Source organism: Colossoma macropomum, unplaced genomic scaffold, assembly GCF_904425465.1.
Source record: "Colossoma macropomum unplaced genomic scaffold, Colossoma_macropomum, whole genome shotgun sequence".
Classification (NCBI taxonomy): Eukaryota; Metazoa; Chordata; class Actinopteri; order Characiformes; family Serrasalmidae; genus Colossoma; species Colossoma macropomum.
In genome coordinates this window covers 24015325-24042891 of record NW_023494789.1, presented here as the reverse complement: position 1 = coordinate 24042891, position 27567 = coordinate 24015325, and the positions used below count along the sequence as shown (strand labels likewise).

General features: G+C 40.4%; 2 protein-coding genes across 3 annotated transcripts in view; both read left to right on the top strand.

Moving 5' to 3' along the window:
• myh9a (myosin, heavy chain 9a, non-muscle) overlaps nucleotides 1-9993 on the top strand; it is a 52830-nt gene extending 42837 nt beyond the window's left edge. Inside the window, exons 33-41 of the mRNA XM_036570621.1 lie at nucleotides 843-1055; nucleotides 1735-1896; nucleotides 2007-2135; nucleotides 3530-3618; nucleotides 6072-6195; nucleotides 6482-6690; nucleotides 6997-7105; nucleotides 8184-8356; nucleotides 8755-9993. Coding sequence (XP_036426514.1) covers nucleotides 843-1055; nucleotides 1735-1896; nucleotides 2007-2135; nucleotides 3530-3618; nucleotides 6072-6195; nucleotides 6482-6690; nucleotides 6997-7105; nucleotides 8184-8356; nucleotides 8755-8866 — 1320 coding nt within the window. The 3' untranslated portion in view covers nucleotides 8867-9993. The remainder of the gene's footprint in view (nucleotides 1-842; nucleotides 1056-1734; nucleotides 1897-2006; nucleotides 2136-3529; nucleotides 3619-6071; nucleotides 6196-6481; nucleotides 6691-6996; nucleotides 7106-8183; nucleotides 8357-8754) is intronic.
• Nucleotides 9994-12954: 2961 nt separating this feature from the next.
• slc25a38b (solute carrier family 25 member 38b) lies at nucleotides 12955-27330 on the top strand. Of its 2 annotated transcripts, XM_036570618.1 has the most exons (10): nucleotides 12955-13180; nucleotides 13284-13408; nucleotides 13962-14092; nucleotides 16383-16442; nucleotides 18604-18728; nucleotides 19404-19488; nucleotides 21023-21202; nucleotides 21950-22118; nucleotides 23834-24000; nucleotides 26127-27330. In XM_036570618.1, the coding sequence occupies exons 4-10, from the start codon at nucleotides 16392-16394 to the stop codon at nucleotides 26247-26249; spliced, it is 900 nt and encodes a 299-aa protein (XP_036426511.1). In that variant the 5' UTR covers nucleotides 12955-13180; nucleotides 13284-13408; nucleotides 13962-14092; nucleotides 16383-16391; the 3' UTR covers nucleotides 26250-27330. The 2 variants fall into 2 exon arrangements, with proteins under 2 accessions (XP_036426511.1, XP_036426512.1); XM_036570619.1 differs by lacking the exon at nucleotides 16383-16442.
• Nucleotides 27331-27567: the final 237 nt, after the last annotated feature.

Below are 27567 nucleotides of genomic sequence, written 5' to 3'. Positions count from 1 at the left end.
CTTTTTCAACAAGTTAACTCCTTCACAGTAATGGAGGAAAAAGGAGAACTGTGGCTGTATTGCGCAAACCTCCTATCTGTTGTCCTAAGTTAATGTCTGACAAGCTCAAGATCAGATCTTTCACAAGTTCGTATTACAAGCAAATCTGATCTTGATTTTAGAATTTTAATCTTATCTCACAGAATCTTAAGTTAGGGAATCCTAAACTAGTCGATCGAAGTCCATAACCAACCATCCATGCATGGCTGAAATGTAAACACACAATCAAAATAATGTTAAAACTGCAAGTTACATCTGATGTTACTAATAGTCCCGCACGCTAACGTTATTCCTCCTAATAAACACACACGTTCTGCTCTCTCTCCTCATTATTCACCACCATCACTGTGATATTTTATCATCAACATTAACACACAAAGGTAATAAGAGGGGGCGTTGGAGATCGAGTCTGCGTTGTCTGAGATTTTTAAAACAGAGTTAGAAAAGAAAAACATCTCACAGTGAAAGCAGCGTTTTACAGTATAAATAAATGTAGCATCATTATACTAGTAGTGAACTATGCTGCCTGACATAGCTGCCTAAAAATGATAGAAACGGATGCTTAAACAGAAGTTAGGACACTGTTGGGGTTTATCCTAAAGTTAGGACAGTATTTAGGAGGTTTAGTCTAGTTAGGATGTTTGTGTAATACTGTTTTCTTATCTGGAGTTAATGATGAGATTATGAAGTTAGGAACTGTTATTCTGTAACAGCTACTGTCCTAAATTCAGTCTGTACTGAAGTCATCATGGAGACCAAACAGATCAGATGGAATGAGGAATTGTGTGTTTCTTCTGGTGCAGGTTCATGAGCTGGAGCGTGCTAAGCGTGCGCTGGAGCAGCAGGTGGAAGAGATGAAGACACAGCTGGAGGAGTTGGAGGATGAGCTGCAGCTCACTGAAGATGCCAAACTGCGTCTGGAAGTCAACCTGCAGGCCCTTAAAGCTCAGTTTGACCGTGATCTTCAGGGCAGAGATGAACAGGGTGAGGAGAAGAGGAAGCAGCTAGTCAAACAGGTGAGAGACTGAGCGATTATGGCTAATAATCTTATCACTGTTCTTTATATAATTTGATATCAGTAATATTGGTGTGTTTAATAATACTTAATTTTCGCGTGCATATTTGGCTTGAACTTGACGGCGGTAGAGCTGAAAGCTAATGATGTCTAACTCTTTTAACTAAAAAAAGAAAAAGATAACACTAGATAACTTTGTTTATCGAGCATGGCTAATGCTAGGATAAAAAATGCACTCTTAAAGATGGTTCTTCAAGGGTTCTGTAGTAAAAGCATTGGTTCTATGTAAAGTAGTGCACTAAATAGTGAATAGGGAGGGTTTGGACACAGCTCTGGTTTGTGCTGTTGTGAGTGAATGGCTAGACTTCTCCCTCCCTGTCTACAGGAGGCACACAACACCACCTAGTGTCCTGAAATAGCTTCAGCCCCTTTACTGGATTAAGGAACAGAAAGAGTCATTTTATTTAAATTACCTCAAATGTGAAAAATTTTACTTATTGTTTTATTGCCCAGGCTTGATCAGCAGTGAAACCTGAATGGTTTAAACAAAGATGCTAGTGAGTCAGCCTGCAATAAGAGAACCCGTTAGACTCGAATTAACCCTAATTAGAGCTGTGAGACTGACTGTCGCCCTCCCTGTGATCTGAAGCTGCACTCACTTGTGTGACTGTGCGTGTCAGGTGCGTGAGATGGAGGCGGAACTGGAGGATGAAAAGAAGCAGCGCTCTCAGGCCGTGTCGGTGAGGAAGAAGCTGGAGATGGACCTGTCTGACCTGGGAGCTCAGATCGAGCTTGCTAACAAAGCCAGAGATGAAGCGCTGAGACAGCTCAAAAAACTACAGGTACACAGACACACATACGTCTGTACAGAGAGGATCAGCACAGCAGGAGTTCAGGTCCCATCTCATATCTCTCTCTCTCTCTCTCTCTCTCTCTCTCTCTGCGTGTGCAGGCTCAGCTGAAGGAGCAGCTGCGTGAGCTGGATGAAGCGCATGTGTCGCGGGACGCGATGCTGAGTGAGGCAAAGGAGAACGAACGCAAACTGAAGAGTCTGGAGGCTGAAAACATACAGCTGCACGAGGTCATCTTTTTTTTCTACACATGATTTCTATTTTCTTACTGTCTGAGGACTTGGTAGTTTTAAAACAAAGCATTTGTAATGACCCATAATGCATTTACGTTCAATATCTTTTATTAATAAATCAAATGGAAGTGATGTGGCAAGTGAACTGGAAGGCTCTCATTCACTGCTCTGGTTTGGAGCACATGAGACGCTGCTGCCACTCATCTGCGATAAAATGCGCAGTTACGGTGAAATAAGGTCTAGTGGTAATGGATGACAACGCGAAAGACTGCAGGTCACGTAGCAACGAGGTTTCGCCTGGCTAGTCGCGAACGAAAAGGAAAAGAGAAAGACAGACGAACATTTGGAGATGAATGGACTTCGCATTTATAAGCAGCGCAGTTGGTTTCGTGATACGTTCAATCTGCAACGAGAGACTGTCAAACACTAAAAAGTTGCGAAGATGAAGTCGTTTCCCGGTCCACCTTAAATGGTGCCGCAATTACATTCGGCGTCTCAGTCAGAATTTAAGGTGGAACTGGAAAGTTCAGCAAGAAGCTGGAGAATGAGAAGCGACTTCAGCCTCGTAAAACAACCGAAAGCTGAGAGACATTTTACAAGAAACTATTCAACTTTTGAGGAAAAGTTTTCTGGTGGAGATGGGAGGAAAGCGGTTAAAACTTAAAGCAGAGCAGATTAAGTCCGCGTTTTCGTTTATATTGTTTAGCCTAAACTAAACTGTGTGTGTCATATACATATATATATATATATATATATATATATATATATATATATATATATATATATATATATATATATATACATATATATATATATATATATAGTTAGCTCCGCCCACACACTCTGATTGAGCGCTTTCTCAGTCTCCCTCTCTTTCTCTATATATTGGTCTCCTTCTGTCTCGGTCTGTATACATCTGTCTCCCTCTCGTTCTCCACCTCTCGCTCTCTCTCTGTCTGTCTGTCTGTCTGTCTACATCTCTCAGTCTCTCTCAGTCTCTCTCAGTCTCTCTCTGTCTCTTTTTGTCTCAGTTTATTTCTCTGTCTGCATTTTCTGTTTTCAAGTATGTCTTGGTCTTGTTTGTGTGCTGATGCTGTAGCTCCCAAATTTCTCCTCTCAGTGCAGCCCATCAGTCTGTAAACCTAATCTATCTATAGTTAGCTCCGCCCACACACTGATTGGACAAAAAATGTTCTGAACAACAGGCTTTCACTTCAAGTTGCTCAAACTACATTTTGTGGCAGAAAACCTACATTTACAACAGATTATATCAGATTATTTATGCGTTTTACTGTAATCTGCTTAATCTCAACTGTGTGCCTTTGTGAGCTAATTCCGTTCCTGGTTCTGTGGTCTGTGTGCTGACTGCTGTTCTGACCCTCTCTCTGTAGGACCTGGCGTCTGCTGACCGCGCCAAGAAACAGATCCAGCAGGAGAGAGACGAACTGCAAGACGAGCTGAACAGCCACAACTCCAAGACGTGAGGATCTCTCTCTCTTTACTGGGCATTCAGCACAGACTGACAACTAAACAGAACTAAACAACCGAACAGTACAGTAAGAGGACAGGGAGGGTGAAATAAATTTAGGATAAAGTAAGGCCCAATCCCATTTCTTATTTTTAGCCCTACCCCTTGTTTTCGAGTGCCCCCTTGCCCCTTGGAACAAGAGTAGTGGTTGAAATCTTTCCTACGAAATGGGACCTTCAAATTAAAAAGGGCATTTTTTCATTAAGAGGCTACTAGTAGTGCTCTCTAGGCAGCCCTGCCGGTCTGCAGTGATAGCAAAGGAGGGTAAAGTTCAGCAACCTCACTGCTGGGCTTCAGTTACATTTAGGGAATCATATGCCTTCAAAGAGAACAATTATTTATTATTGCCCACCCCTAATTCTTCCTGTTCCACCTTAAATGGAGCAGCAGTTCTGACTCATGAGGAGCCAGAATGTAACTGCTGCAGGTGGAATGAGAAATTTAGCTAGCTAGCTACTGAGACATCAGCTGCTGCTAGATTTTTATGCTTGTAATTAAGAAAAGGACCATAATACACTGAAATGACATTAAACTAAGATAATACTATGGTTATTGTAATGTTTAACAGAGAAAATACTTTTCTTATTTTGTCATAACGCTCTGTTTGGAGTGTGTCTCTGAAAAACCTCTGTTTGGAGGGCCATGTAGCCCTAACACTTTATCCTATCCCCGTTTATCTTAACAAGAATCGGGACATCTTACCGCTAGATGTGAACACGCAAAATGGAGGGGTAGAGCTGAGTGGTAGGGGCAAGGGCTGAAATGGGATTGGGCCTAAATTAGAGGGCTTTAGGAGGCATTTTCTTTATTATTTTTGTCTCAATGCAGGTTTGAAGCAAATCAAATCAAGAAGATAAGATGAAATAATCATTAAAGTGAATGTTTGGCAAAAAATTTGTTAATCTTCTCACTCATCCAGTTGGTGTTAATGGCGTGTGCCCAGGGCCCAAGCTACTAGCACAGGGGTGGGAACATGTGGCTCTTAACTATTTTGTTGCGGCTTCACAGCAGAATTAGATTTTTAGGTAAAAATAAAATAATCCTTCTTTGCAGTAAAATAAAGCTCTGCTAATCGTTCAAACACAGTTTTAACAATAAATAGTCTTAAAAATGGTCTAAAGCACTTGAGTTAGTGTATGACTGCTAATTCACCCTTTAACCCTGAATATCAGTGCACACAGCTGGTCACCACTGTGACACAGACAACAATGTCGCCTAGCTAGGAGGTAACGAAACGGCAAAGTGAAAGATTTAAGACAAACATGATCATTTAGAAATGAGTGGACTTATTTGCATTTAAAATCACTCCAGCTGATTTCCTAATACGTTTAATCCGTAATGAGAAACTGTCAAACACTGAAAGGTCAGTTTCTCATTAGCCAGCTTCTTCTAATTTTCCCGTTCCACCTTATGTGGTGCCTGAGGCTCCATACTGTAACTGCTGCTCCAAAGTTGAACATTGAGAAACATTTTACCAGAAACTATTTTACTTTTGTGGAAATGTTTCCTGCCAGAGATGTGAGGAAAAGCAGCTTTAGCTGAGCTAAAGTAAAGCTGTGTTTTTGTTTATCTTTTTTTTTTTTCTATACTAGTACATTAGCACATACTGAGACATATTTACAGCCAAGATGGTAAAACGATACTTCAATCAAATGGATATGAAATGTTGTGGCTCCAAAAGTGGATTGATTTTGGTTGAAATGGCTTTTTAATATCTGGGTTGTGACCGCTGTGCTAGAAGGACCCCACAAGCAATTATGAGACAACCTAAGCAGATTTGACTTTTGGTGGGGGGTTTAATAGTGGCACAGCAAAAGAATTAACAAATGTCATTGTGTTACGGCCTATTATAATCCTTACGGTCTTTGCCCCTTTTTTTTTCCCCTCCTCCAATCACTGCTTAGCAACCGTTACTCACCCTGTTACCTCTGTCTTCTTTGAATTTGAAGTAGGTTTGGGCGATATGGCAAAAATATTATGTCATGATGATTGAAGACCGTCTCATGATACATGATATGGAATATAATATTTAGTTTTTGAGATTTAGTAAGTTGAAACACACAACGGAACCTCTAAAATACTATCATGATGATTATAAACCTACAGCTATAATGATTTTTGTTCAGTGTTTTACAAACTGCACTAAATCGAGTGAAATGGGTCTAATTATATTCACTTTACATGTTTTCATTACATTTAGTGAATGTTCTTTAAGACAATGTCCATGATACACTCAGAAATGCGAATTGTGACATAATTTATTGCGATATCGATTAAAATATCGTATTGCCCACACCCTAATTTTAAGCTTGAGATATTCAACAGAGAGGGAAGACATTATACTTCCCCATTAGCACAGTGTGACCTCTGTGAAGTGTCACTTTAAAACTGTGTGTGTGCTGCAGGTCTCTGCTGAGTGAAGAGAGGAGAAAGCTGGAGGCTCGTATCGCTCAGCTGGAGGAGGAGGTGGACGAGGAGCAGTCCAACATCGAGCTACTCAACGACCGACTGAGGAAGGCCACGTTGCAGGTACTGCACAAACACCTGCACGCGAACCTGCCCGCGGACCTGCCCATAAACCTGTCCATACATCTGCACATTGCTCACCAACCTACATCGCACCTGCACACAAACCTACACGTGCACCTGCTCATTGCACACAAATCTACATATGCACACTGGACACACAACTGCATACGCACTGCTCACTCACACATCACTCCTTATGAACACTCTGCATGCTGTTTACAGGTCCAAACTAAAACAGTGTTACTAGAACTTTAACAGAGGACTAACTGTGCGTCTGACCCTTCAGGCTGAGCAGTCAAGCACCGAACTGGCAGCTGAGCGCAGTAACAGCCAGCGTTTGGAGGGGGCGCGCTCACAGCTGGACCGCCAGAACAAGGAGCTGAAGGCCAAACTGCAGGAGCTGGAGGGATCTGTCAAGAGCAAGTACAAGTCCAGTATCACCGCCCTGGAGGCCAAAATCGCACAGCTGGAGGAGCAGCTGGACAACGAGAGCAAGTGAGTGAACGTGAAGCATCTCCACATGCAGCCTGCATTCAGTCTTCAGTGGTGGATCAATACCCCCATTCATGCTCTGCCCACAAACGTGTTCTTTTGTACACTCACTCTTAGGCTGGCTTTACATGGGGAACCAGCTTAATTCAACCTGATGAGAAACTGTAGAACAGTTAATATTACAATACCTTTATTTAGAGCCAGTTATTCATTCAACCTAATGAGAAATTAGCACGTGTGACAGTATTGCCTGTTTAAACAATCAGTCAGTGTCTAATTAGCAGTGCTTTTTGCCTTAATGTGCATCAGGGACAAGCAGCAGTCAGTAAAGGTGATGCGGCGTACAGAGAAGAAGCTGAAAGAGGTTCTGCTGCAGGTGGAGGATGAGAGACGCAACAGTGATCAGTACAAAGACCAGGTGAGACTCACCTACATGGACCTGCATCACCTACAGCATTAGTTACAGCCTTAACTATAACCTGGTACCCATACCTATAACCATTTATGCTTATTACCTATACTTACATAGAAAACACAGTGACCAACAAGAATCAAACATTTTTAACATGTTCTTCTTTGCTGATGGAGCTGTTTCCTCTTCATATTTATAAAGCAGCTGAAGAAGCTGAATGTATTTGTATACTGATGACATCACAATTGTGCTGCCGCCATTTTGGTAGACAATGTCAAGTTCATTCAGCAGCACTGTGGCTGATTGTAATGAGATAAAGCCATAACCGATCCAGCAAAGACAGTAAAACACAATTTATAACACTTTTATCTAATTTTCAAAGCATAACTGATATATGTGAGTGTATTTCTTGATTTTATTTGATTTGTTGCTGTAATGATAACAAATGATAGCTGAAATCTAAACGGCTGAGATTTCCCGCTGCGTTACTAGCGCCCCGCACCAAACCGCATACTAGCTCACTAAATAGTGTGTGAAAATAGTGCATATCCCATTAGAAGTGCACTAATTAGTGCAGTAGGTGAAGTAAAGAAGTGTGTGGTTTGGGACGTGGCGTTAGATCAGCCAGTGAGACATGTTCAGCAGCTGCTCTGCTGTGCTGCTCGATAGCTGCTCATTAAACACCTCCAAGAGAAAGTTTGAGGGGGTTTGTTGTTTAAGGAGCATTTGAGGTAAATTGATGCATTTATTGAGGTAAATTAATGTGTATTGAGGTAAATTAACATATTTATTAAGGTAAATTAATAGTTCTGGGCTCTGGAGATGTGCAGGTTATATGGATCCACCAATCTAGCTAATCTTCTCTTTTAGTGTTTTCTGCAGATGCATCTAAAGCATCCACATATCCATGTTTTTCGTGGTCATTCTGGTCTGTTTTGTTGTTTGTCCATGTGCAGGGCTGTATCTGCAGTAACAGTAATGAGACGAGCTCTATCAGAGCACAGAGTTACAGCTCACCTACCAACATGGAGACATGCTCTTCTTAATGACACAATACAATACTGTGCATAATCTGTGTGTTTAGATGGAGAAGGCGAACACTCGTGTGAAGCTGCTGAAGCGTCAGCTGGAGGAGGCGGAGGAAGAAGCTCAGCGTGCTAATGCCTCCCGCAGGAAGCTGCAAAGAGAGCTGGAGGACGCCACAGAGGCGAGCAGTGTAATGAACCGCGAGGTCACTACCCTGAAGAGCAAACTCAGGTATGACTGCTCCTCAAACCTGCACCGTAACACAGTACAACACAACACACGTTACATAACTTGGGTACGACTACTGACACTGTAACATTTAGCTCAGGTAAGACTACTGACACTGTAACGTCAACTGAGGTGTGAGTCCCGGTCGAGTCTAGAGTGTCTGAGGTGCGAGTCCTGGTTAATTCTCAAATCTGAGATGAGAGTCTTGAGTAGAGTCTCTAGGTTTTGAGGTAAGAGTCTGAGTAGAGTCTCAAGTTTTTGAGGTAAAAGTCAGAGTCTCTGGTTTCTGAGCTGTTTCACTCGCAGGTATGGGTTTCTGTAAATTATTGTATAAATGTCACCCTCTGGTGGTTGTTTTGAAGCAGAATTAATAGCATTATGATTCATTTAGTCCCCCCCAGGCGCGGTGCGGATTTCTCCTTGAACGTTCGCCGTGGCACTGGGACACGCGGCGGTGCGGAGAGCGAAGAGGACCTGGACGTCACAAGTGAAGCGTCAGAAACACCAGAGTAACAAAAATAAATCAAAATTGGCCGGTCGGTTTCTCAAGGCTGCGACAGTTGAATCTGACCTGGATCTTTTATTGCAACTCAGTCTCGATCTGATTAGTCTGATCATTCACCACACTTTACTTTTAGTTAACCTTACTATTCTGAAATGTGCTCCTCCATGTGGTGCTAAACCAGATTACACTTCAATGTGGATGTGCTTGTGAGTGTAAATGAAGCAAATTCATTCAAATTTCTGTTGACTGCTCGGAATGAAAGTGGCAGCAGTTTGGAAATATATTAGAACGTATTTAAAGCCCCAGTTAAGTTCTCTAGACCAATATTTTCCACCTCTATGTGGCTAAAACCTGCGCAGATCCAGCTGTTCCAGCATAACAGAGAATCGTGACTGTGCTGTTAATTTTAACTCTCCCTTTGATCGAGGTTCATTCTGCTCTTCTCTAAAAGGCTTTACAGTCTCTTTGATCCACAATATGGACCAAAAAGTCAAATTGCTTTCAGAGATTTCTATTTTTCTACATTATTCTCTTGTATTTGATGAAAGAAAAGCGTATTTTTGCCAAGTTAGCACCCAGTTCTTATTTTTCTTTGTCCTACAAAAATGTAAACTTATTTTTGTTTTTGTTTGTTTTCCCCACAAAAATGTTTTTGTTTGATAGCACTAGGGTGACATACTGCATTTTCACACATCACTTGAATTTTCACATTATATCATTTATTATAAAGTTGCCTTGTAATCTTGTGTTAAAGTTGCATCAGCGTTCACCCAGGAGAGTCTGACGATCTCAGCAGCGCAACTCCTAATTAAGCCTTAACGTTTTTCACTGCACTGTTATTCCTTTATATAAGCCTCTAATATATTTAGCTAGGTTATTAACAGGGGGCTTGTTTCTGGGTGGAGGGATTTATATTGAAATGCCTTTGTTCATGTGGTCTGTGTCTGTAGCCTCTTCCTCTCCTCCTTTATTAAATGCACTGCAGCATAAACAGATCTATTTCTATGACTGCAGGTCTCACTTTAATGCAACTTCATACCCACTTTTGTACTGAACTGTAGCTTTATAACTTTTGTACTTTTGTCTTTTTACCTGAACTTGATCACAGAGGAATAAAGATGCGTCCAAAACATGAGCGTCATTCATTACTGCTGTGTGAGTCTGTGTTGATGTTTGAATCACGCAGTTATTAATAATGTACTCTTTTCTAGTGCATAATATACAGTTTGGTGTGTGCCTGGAATTATTTATGGCCTGATTAAACATTAGCAAAATGAAAGGCTATAAAAGACTCATGCTGAAAACATAAATAATTTTATTTTTAAAACAGGAAGCATCCTCTTAAACATTACTTGGGAATGCATGCTGCGGTCTTATTGTGTTAATGAAACAGGAATAAAGAACATCCATGGATAAAACTTAAAATATAACCCTCACATTGTGTTCTTGATAATCCTAAAGTAAAGATAATGTCTCATTTTATTTTTATACACTGGCTGAACACTCGCTGTCCATTGTATCAGCTCCACTGATCATATAGTTTCACTTTGTAGTTCTACAGTTACAGACTGTAGTCCATCTGTTTCTCTGCATACTTTGTTACCCTGTTCTTCAATGGTCTGGACCCCCACAGGACCCCCACAGAGCAGGTATTATTTGGGTGGTGGATCATTCTCAGCACTGCAGTGACACTGATGTGGTGGTGGTGGTGGTGTGTTAGTGTGTGTTGCACTGATCTGAGTGGATCAAACACAGCAGTGCTGCTGGAGTTTTTAAACACTGTGTCCACTCACTGTCCACTCTATTAGACACTCGTACTTTGTTGGTCCACCTTGTAGATGTAAAGTCAGAGACGATAGCTCATCTGTTGCTGCACAGTTTGTGTTGGTCATCTTCTAGTCCTTCATTAGTGGTCACAGGACACTGCCCACAGGATGTTGTTGGCTGGATGTTTTTGGCATTCAGTCCAGCAGCCACACTGAGGTGTTTAAAAACTCCAGCAGCACTGCAACAAACACTAACACAACACCTCCACATCAGTGTGACTGCAGTGCTGAGAATGTAATTCTCTGTAATAATGTATCAAATTGTCTGATCTGTATAATACCCCAACTGTTATTTTCTACAATATATATTCTCTCAATGTAATATTAAAGATCAAATACAATAAAAATAATAAAAAAATTAAAAATGACACCCCTGTCTACAGAATCCAGTAATCCAGTTCTACATTTACATGATTCCTATTTTCTGTATTTAATATTAGAATCTTATAGAAATCCTGTAGAAATGACTGGAACAGTTGTGTTTCCTCGGTTGTCCGCTGGAGGGCAGCACTGTGAGTCACAGCGCCGCTGCCGGATGAAGCGAGTTCAAACCGGTTCCTCTCTAGTTGCGCAATTTACGTTAAAAAGTTACTTGCGTTTCTACCCCAAAGTCATCACTGCTAACGCCGAAAACGAGCAGCAGCGTCGCGTCCAGTTTACTATTTTATTTCTTCAGTATTGTTCTCACTCACAGGACAGATTAAGAAAAGAGAGCGTGAGTTTTATACGCCTCATTTCTCTCTTACTGTCTGTTTATGAGTGAGTCTGCGCTGAACGCTGCAAGGCTGAACACGTAGAGGAGTTCCGGGGCTGCGTTCCAATCTGCATCCTTGTGTCGACTACACAAGAACACAACCCTTCAGGAAAAGTTCACTCACGGCTCACTACAAAGTGTTCACTGTGTAGTGAACTGACTGAAGAAGGACTGAAAGACTTATTACTCAAGAGTTCTAACTACAAAATAGCTGACAAACCACTTTGAAGATATATTCTTTGCTAGCATACAACTGTGTTATTTCTGTAACGCTAATCCAGCTTGTGAGTTGTGTTAGCACAGATGTGTTTTTTATGCACTACCAGATTGTAGAAGTCAAGAATACTGTCCGTTTTTAACCTGAACGATATGGTAAAAATGTAATATAACGATACTTCAAGAAGTTTTCGTGATGCACGATATATCAGGATTTTCTGACACCTGTTAAATTGTAATGGTACAGAGTCCTGCTGGTGACATAGCATATAAGTAATAATAATAATGCCTGGCCATGACTTAGTAAAGCATGGGAACAAGATAATTAAGTCATGGCCATGACTTAGTAAAGTGTGGCAATGAGATAATTAAGTTGTGGCCATGACTTAGTAAGGCATGGGAACAAGATCCTATTGAGTGGCCACAACTTAGTAGCATGGGAATGAGGTAATTAAGCCTTGTTACCATGTCTGACTAACTTGTGGCCATGACTTAATAATCTTGTTCCCACGCCTTACTAAGCCGTGGCCATTCATTAGCATCTTGTTCCCATGCGTTAATACATTGTGGCCATGCATTATTTTAATTTATGGTCAGAGTTCATTCTGGCTGGATCTCAAATGGCTCTGTGCTCCCTACCTCTGTGCACTACATACACCATGAAACTGGTTCACTCTTCTCATATATATGTGCATTCCATACGGTTCAGTAAATGGGGAGAATGTATATCATCATCATCATCATCATCATCATCACGCCAGCAGAGAGTAAAACAAGGGGAGGCCATGATCTGCTGAGAGAAAGTGCTTTTTATTGCACCACTACCCACACACTCCACCCTGACGGTGACCTCCGTCCTGTGTAGAAAATAAATGCCCCCTTACATAAAGCTGATGTGTTGGTGTCACTTTATTCATCATTCAGCTCAACACAGAGCACACTGCAAAAAATAGTATCTTGTCAAGTGAAATTATCTTAATTCTAGTCGATCTATGTAATATTTCTTATTTTCAGATGGTTGTGCGCTTATTTCAAGATCATCTAGCTTATTTCTAGACATTGTCACCCTTTTTAAACACTTGCTTGTTCATGAGACTTTAAATGAATAAAATGTAAATTATGTAAATGTAAACCGTATTTATATTTTTAAAAATACAGGTTGTTTTGGTGGCTATGCTTATTCACGTAGTGACTGCAATAAAACCTTCAAAATGGCGGCTGTAAGCGTGCTCCCTTCGAGGCGGCCTAAACAGGGAACATGCGTGTCGATTGAAACGCGCCCGGACTTCAACTTCAGCGAGGCTGGCTGTCGTTAGCGGCGTCAAACACCAACCACGCTAGCGCTGTTAGCCGGCATGCTAGTTTAGCAGGTGACAGGGTTGCATCAGCGTGTGTGACAAACGGACTTTTAGAGAAAAGTTAGATAAACAGTAGTGAAAATCAGGACATAAACGTTTAGCTTATGTCCTCAACGCCTGTGCTCTGCTAACGGAACCGCGAATGTTCTAGAAAAGCCGGCTCTGCAGGTCGGAGCTCTAACAAGTTAAACACTGTCATTTGTTTTGCTTGTTTTTTCCATTCAGTTCTATGTTAATCTGCTGTTATTGTGTATTTTTGGTTCTGTTTTAGGTGTTTTTGTCCAGATCAGTCTGAGCTCGAAGCTCCAAACTGCAGCATGATGCTCACAGCACCAAAACACCCCCTCGTCATCTTCACCATCTTCGGTCCTTAATAGTGGACTAACGTTAACTCAGGTACGAACTCTCATAAATGTTATTTAATCAAAATTGCACGTGTCCGGCCCGTATTATGAAAGAATCCTCTGTAATTATTGCGGTCGTGTTCTGTATCTTTAGCTGTCCTTCACTGTATGTCAATGTCAGGAACTTTATGGGTGCTGTTGCTCATTGTAATGGCAGTCTTTAGGGCTTTGACTGTTGCTAGTGTTAGTCTAGTTTTTTTTTCTTTTGGTAGTGTCAGTCTTGAGGGTGTTTTACTCATGGTGGTACGAGTCTTTTAAGCTTTCTTTCTGGTGCCAGTTTTTTAGGGCTTTAACTCTTGGTAGTACCAGCCTTTAAGGCTTTCACTCTTGGTAGTGCTAGTCCTCTTCGCCACTTTCAGTTTTTATTACAAACTCATATGTTATTTGATTAAAATGATGCGTTTTCCAGCAATATTATGAAGAATTCCTGTGTAATTATTAGGGTTGTATTTTCTGTCTTCATCTGTTCTCCACTGTATGTCAGTGTCATGAATTTGTTATGATGTTGTGTCCTAATAATACAATTTTTTTTTTCTTTCACTCAGGAAGGTAAAGTCTTGCTGTAACAGAGAACACAACGGCCAGAAAGGAGAGAGAAGTGAGGGAGTTCAGTTCTTCCTCTCCACAACATCCACCCACATCTTCATCTTCTTTATCCATCATGGAGGTCGTGATGGTGAGTTATTCATACATATAGATTACTTGCTTTAAAAGGCCCTTATCTCACGTTACAGTGAAGACGAATGGAATGAAACGGCTAAAAACGGAAAACTGAACGTTTCTGGCTGTTAACACAGGAGCCTACTTTAATTCTGAAACAATTTAAAATATTGGCGTTCAAAGGTGTTAAAAAATTTAACAGCAGTGCTTAAACATTGTATGCTGTTCTGTGTTGAGTAAACGAGCACATTTATCTGTATAAAAATGATTAAGTATTTACAACCCATGATTTTGTACAAAAGCTACTAACTGTATGTCACATAAAACAAATCATTTACATACATCCACCTATTCATCCTATGGCAGTTTAGCCCACCCATTCATGCTGAAGTTAAATGAAGTGTTTCAGCCTGGCCTGCTTTAGGTATTGAGCAGCCAGTCAGAACAAAGCTCATTTACTTATATCGGTCTTGAAGGCACAACAAAAACAGCCTGTTTAATTCTGAAGTAAGGTGGGAAAATGGGCATGCATATAAAATGATTATGATAATTTTTGGTACACAATCACACAAATATCATTAATAAAAATCCATAAAACTTCTTCAAAGTGTTAACTTTAATATTTTTAAGTCAATTGGCTGAATATTATTATCATTTATTATTATTATTATTATCATAAAAATATTATTATTATTATTATTACCATAATAATAGTAATAATTATGTGAAACTGTATCTGATTAGGGTTATGTTCGGGCAGGATTGCAGCTCAGTGTGCTTGACATCAAACTGCATAAATGAAATGGAAATTAAAAAAAAAAAGATAAAACTAACTGGACACTGCAGTGAATATGTGAGCAGGATAAGTTAGGTTTTTTTTAAGGTCACCAGGGTCAGCAGTACGCTGTCAGTTTTAAAGCAGACTCCAAAACCATCAGGCTTAGAAAAAACACCACAGTCGTTCGCTCATTGGTGGAGATAATGATGGTTCTTGTGATAATTGGTTGTTGCCAGGCAGTAGAGCAGCTGGACTGAGGGTGAAGTGGACAGAGACGGAGTTTGCGGTCAGAATCAAAATGAGCCTTTGAGATTTTATTTCTGAAATATAAGATATACAAAGATTTTCTGTGATGAGTGTCAAAAGAAATACAGTTATATTGCTGGTCTATACAGATTGTAGATGTGTACAGCTTATATACAACATGTTCAGTGTAGTGCATGAGCTGGAGGGGCTCTCAGTCTCTTAGTGCCAGGCTTTAGGGCACTCAGTCTTTTAGTGTCAGCCTTTAGGGCTCTCACCTTTTTTCTTTTTTTCTTTTTTTTTGTGCTAGCCTTTAGGGCTCGCACTATTTGAGTACCAGCCTTTAGTCTTGTTGGCCGTCGTGATTTTCTCCATCCTCTTCATCATACTAGATGAATTCTGGCAGACCATGCTGAATCTGCAGTGGCTGCTGGGAGCACAAAGCTTAACCCAGTTTTAGAAGATGGGGGTGTTATAATTCTCTGGCAGTTAAAGGTGCAAGAGCCCTACACCGCTACACACACACACACACACACACACACACACACACACATATACATATATATATATATATATATATATATATATATATATATATATATATATATATATATATATATATATATATATACACACACATAAACACACACTCTCTCTTTTAGTGACCCACATTTACACACACACACTCACACACACACACCCTCGGCAAGTACATGAGTCATGGTGAATCTGAATAGACACGATCTGACAGAATGAGATATACAGAGAGAGAGAGAGAGAGAGAGGGTGTTTGGGGGAAAACAGAGAGAGAGAGAGAGAGGGGCTTGTGGATTAAAACAGCTGAAGCTGCTGTGGAAGGCAGAAGAGAGAGGAGGAGAAGAATTAAGAGAAAGGCAGAAAGGAGGGGAGAAAGAGGGGATGGAGTGAATGAAGGGGAGAGAGGGAGAAAAAGGAGAGGGAAAAGGCAGGTAAGGAGGGAGAGAGGATTGAGTTAGAGGAACAGAGGAGCAGCGGAGGAGAGAGAGCAGAGCTGAGCAGGCTTTAGCATTGGAGGAAAAAGGGTGAAAGAATGGGAGGGAAAGAGAGGATTAAAAGAGAAAGAGGGCAGAGTGAGAGAGAAAAATAAGGGGAGAGAGAGAGAGAGAGAGAGAGCGAGCATTGCTCAGCAGGCTTGATCATTCAGAGATAGAGGGAAAAGAGACAGACGGGTGGTTACCGTGTGATGTGTTGTTGTGTTGTTTTTTTGCTGTGATTGGGGGTTTATTGTTTATTATGCTGTTTGTAGCAGTAGAGAATGCAGGAGAAAAAGGACGCTCAGCCAAAATCAGCCAGCGGCCTGGGGAAGGTAGGGGGGACCAGTGTGCGCACTCACACTTCTCTGTTTATTTGCGTGTGTAGATATGAATTGTCTTTTTTAGTGCTGTGGCTCTCAGTCCGCTCTCAGGGCCCTCAGACGATCTGTATATTTGCTTCCTCCCTGTACGTTGTGAGTTTGGTTGGAGCAAAAACGTGGAACGTCTTGAGGCCCGAGGAGCGGATGGAGAAACATTGATTTACTGTGTTTGTTTTTGTGTGTGTGTGTGTGTGTGTGTGTGTGTGCGTGTGCGCGCTTTGCTCTCTGTGTGATGGAGTGTGACATCCTGCCCTGTGTGTGTGAGGCAGCTGTCTGCACACATCTTCATCAGGTCTACTGTGTGTGTGTGTATGTGCCTGTCTTGTTAGCCAAGTGAGGTCCTCACAATGGTAGGATAACAAGATTGTGTACAAGTGAGGACCTTTTTGCTGGTCAAAAAGTTTCCAATTTTACATACAAACAAATCGTGATAGCAAATGGCAGTGCCAGTCTGCTAGAGTCATTACAACAAATGTTTTACTTCTGAACACATTTAGAATTAAATTCAATGATGTTTTATACATTAGGCCCCAGAATGATTGCTGTTTGGTTACTGAGGTTAGGGTAAAGGTTGGGGTTAGGTGTAGGTGTCGTTAGTCTGTGGAAGTCCTCACAAGTATAGTAAAACCAGACTGAGTGTTATCAGGATTTTTGCTGCACTTCCTAAATTTATCCTGTGTGTGATTATGCAAATGTGACAGTGTAAACATAGGTTCAGGGTGTGTGTGTGTGTGTGTGTCAGTGTTTCGTGATCTTGCCGATCATGGCTTACTGTGCTTTTGTAAAGTGTGTGTCCCTTCGGTGGTCAGTGTTATTTGTTTTTGTTTACTCGTTGTCAGTATCTGTTTTTTTTACATGTTTGTTATTAGAGATGGTACAATGACCATTTTTCTTTTTCCATTACTGATACAAAAACCTCAAAGTTGGGCCTCGAGTCAGTGACTTAGCCTTGAATCGCACAAAAGTTGAATGCTGACAAACTCATTACTCGACCCAGACTCACTGTTAACCGACCAACAACTTGACTTAACTGACTGGCAACATGATCCGCCCTTAACTGACTTTGACAAATTGACTCACCCTTAAATGACTTTTGACTTGCACTCCAGAAACTTGACTCAGAGACTCGCTTTGAACTTATTTGCAATTTGACTTAGTCTCACCTCAGCTGACTCGCTGCTCAGACTCACACTTAACTGACTTGCTACTCAGACTCGCACTTAACTGACTCGCTGCTCAGAGTCTCTTTTACTAACTCGCTATTCAGACTCACATTCACGGAGTTGCTGCGCATCTTGCGTTTAACTAACTTACTAACTTGTGACTTGCCCTTAAGTGACTTGTGACTTGACTCTGACTCGTGCCCCAGAGATTCGTCTTGGACTCACAACTGAAAGGCTCCACTCGCACCTCAAAGACTCGACTCAGACTTGCTCCTTAAAGACTCACGACTGGGATTCACACCTCAAAGACTCTTGTGGACTTGTGAACGTCTCTGGTACTGGTTGATACCAATTCCGATCTGATGTGTTTTTCTTATGTTAAGAAAAAATAGCTTTTTAAGCAGTTTTGAAGAACTAAAAGTATCTTTTTGAAACCACTCAATCTGAATAGTTAACAGTGTGAAAGTTTTTATATTCAGTACATTTTTTACCAAAAAAACAACTATCAGAGGAACAGTGCAAATGTGTGCAAAAGTAGACAATTTACAGTAAAATTAGAGTAATTGTAATTGTAGTATAATATTTATCCAGCTCTTCATAGCTGGCTGCTGGTTTCAGTGACCTACTTTACTTCGCTTTGTTAACAGAATCAGATTTGTTTTGGTTTTTTTTCTGATATCAGCAGAAAAAGTGGATCAGATATCAGCCCTATGATGGTGCTGGTATTGGATCGGTGCCATCTCTATTTAATGTTGTGCTGGGATTGTGCAGATTTTGTTTAATTAATATATATTCGTTTCTTATCTGTCCATTCATGGAACTACTGTGATTTAGAATGCATATGCACATAATTTTGTTGTTAAATGATAAAATTGCTTTTCATCCCCTTATTTCTCTCTCTCTCTCTCTCTCTCTCTCTCTCTCTCTCTCTCTCTCTCTCTCTCTCTCAGGCTCACCCTGCTCTGAAGGCGTTTATGTGTGGTTCTCTTAGTGGAACCTGTTCTACACTGCTGTTCCAGCCTCTGGACCTGGTCAAGACTCGCCTGCAGACGCTGCAGAACAGCCTCAGTCCAGGGTGAGCTCACACTAACATCTACAAACATTTAGAAACTTTTAGAAACATGTGCAAACATCTAGGAACATCTAAACACAACATGTAGACACATCTAGAAATACACACACAGTTATCTACAAACATCTGTCTATATCTAGAAACATCTAAACCTGTCAGCAAACATCTAGAAACATCTACATCTGCCAGCAAACATCAAGAAACATCTACAGTTGTCTGTCTTTATCTAGAAACATCTAGAAACATCTTGAAACATCTACTCGAATATAGAAACATTTACACATGTTAGCAAACATTAAGAAACATCTGAAAACATCTACCTGTGTAAAGAAACACACCACTTGGAATGGTTTACTGTGTGGAAATATCAGTGCCTGTTTACAAATGTCTGGAAATATCTAGAAACATTTACCCATGTCTAGAAATGTCTGTAAACATCTAGGGATGTGTACCAAATGTTTTTGTTGAACTCTGTACTCACACTTTTCAGATGTTTAAAACTTTGAGCCACAATTTCAGCGTGTGCTTTCGGTTTGTTCTTACTTTACTGAAATTCTTATAAGTTCTAGATAACCCCAGACCTATAACAGGCAGTATGTGCATGTGTTACGTATTAATTATCAGTACCTTATCACTTACTTCTCTCTGTCTCTCTGTTTTTCTCTCTCTCTCTTTCAGGTCTCCTAAGGTGGGGATGCTGAGTGTGTTCATTACGGTGGTCCGTACAGAGAGGCTGTTCGGTCTGTGGAAGGGTGTGTCTCCAGTGAGTATCCGTTACCTCTTGTCCTTTTATTTCTCGTCTTACCCCAAACATCATCGATCAGCCAAGAAATGTTTGGTGTCTGTAGTAGGGCTGGGCGATGTGGCAAAAACGTATATAATGATATTTCAAGATGTTTTTGTGATACAAAATATACATTACAATATTTTGTTTTTTCTGAGATTTAATAATAGTAGAAACAGACAAAATAAAACCTTTAGTGCCATAATAATATTAATAATATTAACCAGTGAAACTTATTCAGTGTTTCACAAACTGCACTGCTCTAAATTCAATTAAACAGGCCTAATTATGCTCACTTTGTAATGAAACATAGGTAGTGTCTTTTAAGTACTGACGATATCCACAATATGCTTAGTAAAGCATATTTCCCCACCAGTTACCAGTTAGCATAGTGCTAACTCCATGACTTAATCATCACCTATTCACCACAAAAACAAAAAACAGACTAAAGTACAGACAAAATAACAATGGCTGCTCTATTTTATGTTATTTCTATGTTATGTTAACATACTTTAGTCTATGTTTATAGATAACACTGGCTGTGTTTACATGCAAAGAATTTTGCCAATCTGATTGAATTCATTGCGATTATAGATTCAGACTGAGGTGTTTATATCTCACTCTACTCAACAATCTGATGAAAATGTCTGTTTACATGCAAACTACAAGAAATCCGATCCAGAATTACGTGCATACGTACACGTGTACACGTTACCATGACAGCGAACATCACGTGAATCCAGTTAGAGTGAGACGAGCAGCAGTAGGCAGTGCTTGTGTTTTTAATTGCTTTAAAATTATGTCAGATTCAGGAAAATGTATTTCACATGTACTTATTCAGAGCGTCATGTTCGTCAAGCTCAAAGCATAAACTTCGTCTCCTCTGCAGACCAGTTTCTGCTCTTGTCATGTGTGTTCGCGTCACTATGACACGAACACACATGAGCAGAGCGTACTTAAACTTTCTGATTAGGGATGTAAGCAGATACAGGCATTCTATTCCGATTGAGCTATTAGTCGGATTATTAGGCTCCATGTAAACATGGCTAGTGAGTCATATGGTGTTGGAAACCACATAATCAAGTCTATTAGTCACACTTCAAGGCAAGAGTGATGATTTAGGCATGCAATTAGCACCATGCTAATTGGTGGGCTATAAGCTTCCATTATTTGTTAACTACATTAGCCTCTTGGCTCCAGCACTAAAACTAAAGAAGCAAGCTTTAGACACCGAATGTGTCTTGAGTGATTGTATTTGAGGTACATATCACTTTAAGATGTACAAGTTCTGCAACAGGAATGGAAGCATGATTCCTTTAATGTTACTAAGATTTGTGATGTAACAGCTGTTATGTAACATGAGTGTGTAATATGCATCCTTGTTGTTGGTGTAAAATAAATCGAATTGACCTACATGAAGACTTAACCCATCTCTCTCTCTCTCTCTCTCTCTCTCTCTCTCTCTCTCTCTCTCTCTCTCTCTCTCTCTCCCTTCCCCTCTCCCCCTCTGCAGTCGTTTATGCGCTGTATTCCAGGTGTGGGTATTTATTTCAGTACGTTTTATTCGCTGAAGCAGCACTTTTTTGAGGACCGAGCCCCGAACGCAGGCGAGGCAGTGCTGCTGGGTGCCGGGGCGCGCTGCGTGGCCGGAATCGCCATGCTGCCTGTTACCGTCATCAAAACCCGATTCGAGGTGAGCACTGAGGTCTCTGACGCTAATCTCCTAGCTGACCATCACTGCCAGACTAACTTATCATTAGGAATATATTTCCACATAACACTGTGGTTCAAATAATATTTGGCATCTTTTTGTTTGAATTTTCCATTCCACCTCCATCTTAGGTATACTACATGACTTTTAAAGTCGTAACAGATTATAAACAGACTTGGTGTCTCACACTTTCTGACTGGTTTCTGCAAATTTATTTGGGTGACTGAAATATTGTGACTCGCACACTCGTTCGGGAGGCCTGAAATCTGAGTCTGTGCTGCTCACACACTGCTTGACTCCAACTGACCCAAAATCTGCAGACTGGAGCCAACCAGCCCAGACTCAGCCAGACTGAGAATCAGGGCTAAAATCAGGGTAAAAGTCAAGTAGTGTAACACTGGCTTTAAATGGAGCAGCAGCCACCTGTATAAGCTGATTGTAACTGCTAGATTCTTCCATTTTAAGGTGGCACAAAAGCTTCAGCTTCAGTTTCTTTGCCATGTTTGCTGCCTCAGATGCAAAGTGGAGTACCAGACTATACCCATTTTGGGCATACCGTAACGGTTATGACCAAACCCAAACCTGAGAAAGGATTTTAACCAATATACTACCGATCAGTAGATTCTTCTTTGTTGTAGTTTAAATGTCTGTTCTCTGTGTTTTATGTTTTGGGACAGACTTGTTTAGTTTTAGGCTCTGAATCATATAAAATGTGTTTGTGTGTTTCAGAGTGGGCGGTATAACTATGTGAGCGTTTTCGGGGCTCTGAGAAGTGTGTGTCAGACAGAGGGTCCATGGGCGCTTTACTCCGGCCTGACAGCCACACTGCTCCGAGACGCTCCATTCTCTGGAATCTACGTTATGTTCTACAGCCAGGCTAAACGAGCTCTGCCACATGGTCAGAACATACTGTTTTTATTAGATTGTTATGTATTGTCTATTATATGGGTGATTCAAAAAGATTAATCCGATTTCAAAGCGCCATATTTTTACAACCATGAGGCACCTAGGAACCAGTCACATACCAATACGAAAGAGGGGGTCATAGAGCTTCTGACTGTCACTGGAGATGGCGATCCCTCAGCAGAAAGCGTTTCGCCACTTCAATAAGAGTGAATCTGATTTATGTCAGCAGTGAACCTCCATCAGCTCAGAGCATTTGTCGTTGGTCCCACAACACTGGATGATCTGCGAAATCACATTAAAAGAGCTGTGAGTGCAGCGACACCCGACATGCTCAATCGAGTATGGGATGAATTTGACTATTGCGTTGATGTTGTCCGTACAACTGGAGGACGTCATATTGAGCACTTGTAAAATTACATAATAAACTTTATGCCCATTTAAACCATTTACAATTTACTGCATTGTTCTGTAATGATTTACTAGTGAAATAAATCATTTTGAAATCGGATCAATCTTTTTGAATCACGCTGTATATTGTTGTCAGAAAAAAAACTCATTCCAAAATGGCATTTTCAAAATGTCAAAAACTACAAAAATGGAGGTCGAGACTGCAGCTATATATATATATATATATATATATATATATATATATATATATATATATATAATTTCTTTTTTTAAGTCTCTACATATTGTCACTCTCTGAGCAAAGCCTTGTGTCTTTAATGTAAGTTTGCAGGAGAAGGAAAAAAACATCACTGACATTGAAGTAACTTGATGTATTGACATTTTAGTCAGTTTGGATCATTTCTGTTGGTGCATTTAATCATGAAATGTGCACACAATGTGAAGAACACCTGGTGTAAAGACACAACGGAGATCCGACTGCAACAATATGCAAAATTAAATAAGGACAACTGTGTAATTTGTGTATAAATATTGAGTGGATAAGTGCACGTCAATATTAGTAGACCAAATGGCATTAATGAGTTTGTTTCCATTTTCAGCCATGAAGTGCATGTTGTTAAACCTAATATGCCTAAAATAATATCTGGGAGAAGAATATAAAACATTCTTAACATGAACACTAAAGTCATTTTATATTGGCCCGTTCATAATGATAATGTTCATACAATCTAAAGAGCAGTGTTTTAAATAGTGTAGAAAAATAGGTTTTAATATATCCATAATAAGAATTTAATTACAAATATACAAATTTATTTGTACCATTTTTTTTTTGTTAGGATTTATCTGGTGATGCTTCCATACATTTCTGGCTTTTACGGTTACCTGTAGTGCTATAGCAGAGCTGAGCAGTGTGACAGTATATATTGTTATTGTGATAAATTATGTCATCATACAATACAGTATGCTTTTCTGAGCATATTGTGTGTATCGTCAGTACTTGTAGACACTGACCAACTGCATGATTCATTATAAAGAAAGCAAAATTAGTCCTGTTTAACTGGATTTAGTGCCAAATATTGAAGAAAAATCACTGTGTTCCAGTTTTTGATAGTACTACTGGCTCTTTCTTCTCTGTTCCAGCTTATCAGGTGTCTGAAAAAATAAATATTGTGATGTATCGTCAAAATGTTTTGAAGTACCACAAAATAATTTTTTTAACATATTGCCCACCCCAAGTAGACAGTGTTTAGTGTAGTGGCGTTTTAAACATTGTTTGCTCCTGTCTGTTCTGTGTATCAGAGATCAGCTCATCAGGCCTGGCCCCAGTGGTGAATTTCGGTTGTGGGGTGTTAGCGGGAATCTTAGCGTCGTTAGTCACGCAGCCGGCCGATGTGGTGAAAACTCACATGCAGGTGAGCCCAGCGCTGTACCGCCGGACCAGCGACGCCATCCGCTTTGTTTATTCCGTAAGTACACTTTCACACTGAGGTCTGTTATAAACCCCCAGAATGAAGTGTGTCATCTTTGGTGTTTGAAGTTCTCTTCTTTTCATTGCTTATGCCTGGACCTGATTTTTGATGTCGTCCTCGATCGTTGTTAGTCATCAGAGTCTTTACACTAGACAGTCTGCCCTGAATAAAACACCACACACTTTTAGATTATGCATGCGAACAAAAGTCCTGACCAGTGACAGCTGGGATTTTTCGCAAACTGCTTCACTGAGAAAGTTTCTCGAAAACTAATGTGAATCTAAATAGATCTAAATAAACATGACAGATAACAGCAAAGCTATTGCTGTGCTGGTGGTGTCGCTTTTTACGCAGACAGCTCACGTCACATGCGGGTGACACAACTCATGTTATCCCTCCTTCTCCGTAGCCCACTTAGTTCTCGACTTATCCACCATGCTTACAACAATGCAAATAATGAATATGTTTAATATTTATGAGGGTCAGTCAGGGCCCCAACTGGATCAGGAGTAGATTGGAGGATTAAAGATTGGATTATAGATACCCCACAGCACAGGGTAATCTGGGAAGATCATCGTTTAAGATCACCCTGACATCGGGAGACCGGTTCCAATTGAAGGGAGGAGCAAATCAGCCTCAAAATCGTCCTGATGATCCTGTAGTGCGAGCCAGGCATTAATCTGAACTCTAATGATTAGACTCTCTTTGTCTCTTCATTCATTGTTCTCACAACTGTTATTGCTTAGGTGTTACTGTTTTGCTATCTGGTGTTGACCAGCAGAGGAGTTTCTCTTTTGAGTCTTGGTTCCCCTTAGTGGTTCTTCCTCGATTTTTAAAACTGAGAGCATTTAACGTTAGTTTGTTGCAGAGTTTCTTGTCTTTTTTTCGTGAGGGCACTCGTGCTAGATGACTGGGCAAAGAGATAGAATAACACACATAACGAGTTTGGGTTATGAATAACAACTCAAACTGTCTGATCTCCTCAGATGACATGACACAAATAAAACTAAGATTGCTGGACCTGTTTGTGCTTTTATGCCCAACGAAAGCACAAACTGGGAAAATTAATGGGGCTGAGAAACGCTGATATCACAGTGAGAGCTAGAGAAATATTCCACTACACACTGGCAGCTGAGCTGAAAGTGTAAAGAGAGTGAGCTGACGACTGAATCCAGCATGATAAACATGATAAACATTATAAACATGATATTGGCTGCTGTCTACCTGTGTTTTACACACAGTTCCTCTGTCTCTGCTCTGCTGTTCAGGAGGTTCGCAAGCTCTCTGATGGGCTGCTTGAATCACTCACAGAGTTGACAGTCTCACACTGCAGGAGTCGTGAATATCAAATATGTTTGTTAATATTGCAGGGCCTCTGATCACTCCAGAGTTCGATCTGAAAACTAAAGATTCACTCGTTTCTCGTCTCACACTACAGATCATCCGTGCCATTAGTCGCTTACGATCGAGCTCCTGACCTGAAAAATCGCTTCAGATTGTGACAATTTGTTGCAAAGGGGCAAATCAGGCTTAAAATCAGGCAAAAAAATCATGTAGCGTAGGCCCAGTTTCTTTCTGAGTCTTGGTTTCTCTCAGTGGTTCCTCATGCTCTTTGGGAGTTTTTTCTTTTGAGTGTTGGTTCATTTCTTCTGGTTCCATGGTTAATTTCCTTGCTGCTCTTATGCTTGTCTTGCTTATTTGGGAACCTGGATTTGTGTAAAGCTGCCTATGTCCACTGTAAAAAGCGCCATATGAACATGTTTTATTAAATTTGAATTCCTTAGTTTTAGCAGAAGTTTTCAGTGGAAGCTTATACCCCTCCAAATTAGTGTAGTGCTAAGGGCACTAATTGCCTCGCATCAAAGTGTATTAGTTGTTCAGTATCTCTAATAAACATTGTGGTTTCTGACACCGTATGATTGACTGTTGTCTGTAAACGTGGACTAAAGTACATGATCATAGCTAAAAATAGAAACTGAATTTTGTCTGTGCTTTTGTTGAATGTATTAACTCTCTTTTTTTTTTCCTTAACTTCTCTCTCTCTCTCTCTCTCTCTCTCTCTCTCTCTCTCTCTCTCTCTCTCTCTCTGTCTCTCTGTCTCTCTGTCTCCCACTCTCTCTCAGGAGCATGGTCTCCGGGGCTTTTTTCGAGGGGCTGTTCCTCGGTCGTTGAGGAGGACACTGATGGCGGCTATGGCCTGGACAGTCTACGAGCAGCTCATGGCGCGAATGGGGCTCAAATCCTGAGAGTGGTTGTGTGGAGTGTTTATCTGTGCTGAGAGCTCTTTTTGTAAAAGACACAATTGCAGCTGACACTTCAGGAGGAATCGAAGGAAATGTCTGTGTGGCCTCTTAACGCTGACGCTCGCGATTTCTGGCAGCACGTCTCAGCAGATACAACACTCCCACCTCCACACACTCCTCTCTCACACACACACTTAGATACAGCACTGTGCGAAAGTTTTAGACGCCTGAGAAAATTGTAATTAAAAAGCTGTTTATCTGCGAATTGTTTATTCACATAGAAAAACACCAACATTAAAACAAATACAATACTATTAACATAACAAGTATTGATTGTGTGTCAGTATCCCGGTCACAAATTGCATTTATTAATTTTTTATTACATTATCACCTGATCGCAGTTATTTAATTATTTGCGCTAATATTTGAACAAATTAATGCGATGTTTGGAGTGCTGTGAGAAGTCAGGAGCGAAACCTGTTCTTCTCAATATATTCTTCAAACTTACATATTCATAACTTTACTGACAACACCACATTCTAACTGACTACTGTATTTATCTTTGTATTTATTCTAATATTATGGAGTTTTTACTGGTCAGGTACAGGACAGACTTGCTTCCCTTATAAATAGTTTTAAATAGTTTGCTTCAGTGTCTATGACTTTTGCACAGTGCTGTATATTGCCATACACTCCCAAACACATAGATACACTCAGCTCTCACACACTTGAAACACATCCATAAAAAGCTCCATTACAAGTAACTCTCTCAGAGAAGCACTCCCTGAACAGAATAGAGAACAACATAACTGTCCTCTTCAGGCTCTGCCCACATATTATAGAAACTGTTGTGAGGTTGGACAAGCTTTACAGAACGCTGGTAAAACCCCCCATTCGACCTAATGAGAAACTGTAGAACAGACTCTGTTTATATCACAATATCTACATTTAGAGTGAAAGAATAACTTAATGAATGACTGAATGAGTTAATGAAAAGTGTAGGTATTGATATAAACTGAGTCTGTTCTACAGTTTCTCATTAGGTTGAATGAATAACTGGTTCTAAATGTAGGTATTGTGATATAAACTGAGTCTGTTCTACAGTTTCTCATTAGGTTGAATGAATAACTGGTTCTAAATGTAGGTATTGTGATATAAACTAAGTCTCTTCTACAGTTTCTCATTAGGTTGAAGGGGATTTTACCAGCGTTCTGTAAAGCTTGTCAATTAATAAAACACTCCAAAGGAAAAGAGTGATACTGACTCCTAGCCGCTACGCTCCGACAATCAAACACAGAAGCAGATCAGATGTCTATTTATG

Coding starts and splice junctions, on each gene's coding strand:
- slc25a38b (XM_036570618.1), top strand. CDS start 16,392: ATGCAGGAGAAAAAGGACGCTCAGCCAAAATCAGCCAGCGGCCTGGGG. Junction 19,489..21,022: donor TGTGGAAGGGTGTGTCTCCA/GTGAGTATCCGT, acceptor CCCCCTCTGCAG/TCGTTTATGCGCTGTATTCC. Junction 22,119..23,833: donor TAAACGAGCTCTGCCACATG/GTCAGAACATAC, acceptor TCTGTGTATCAG/AGATCAGCTCATCAGGCCTG.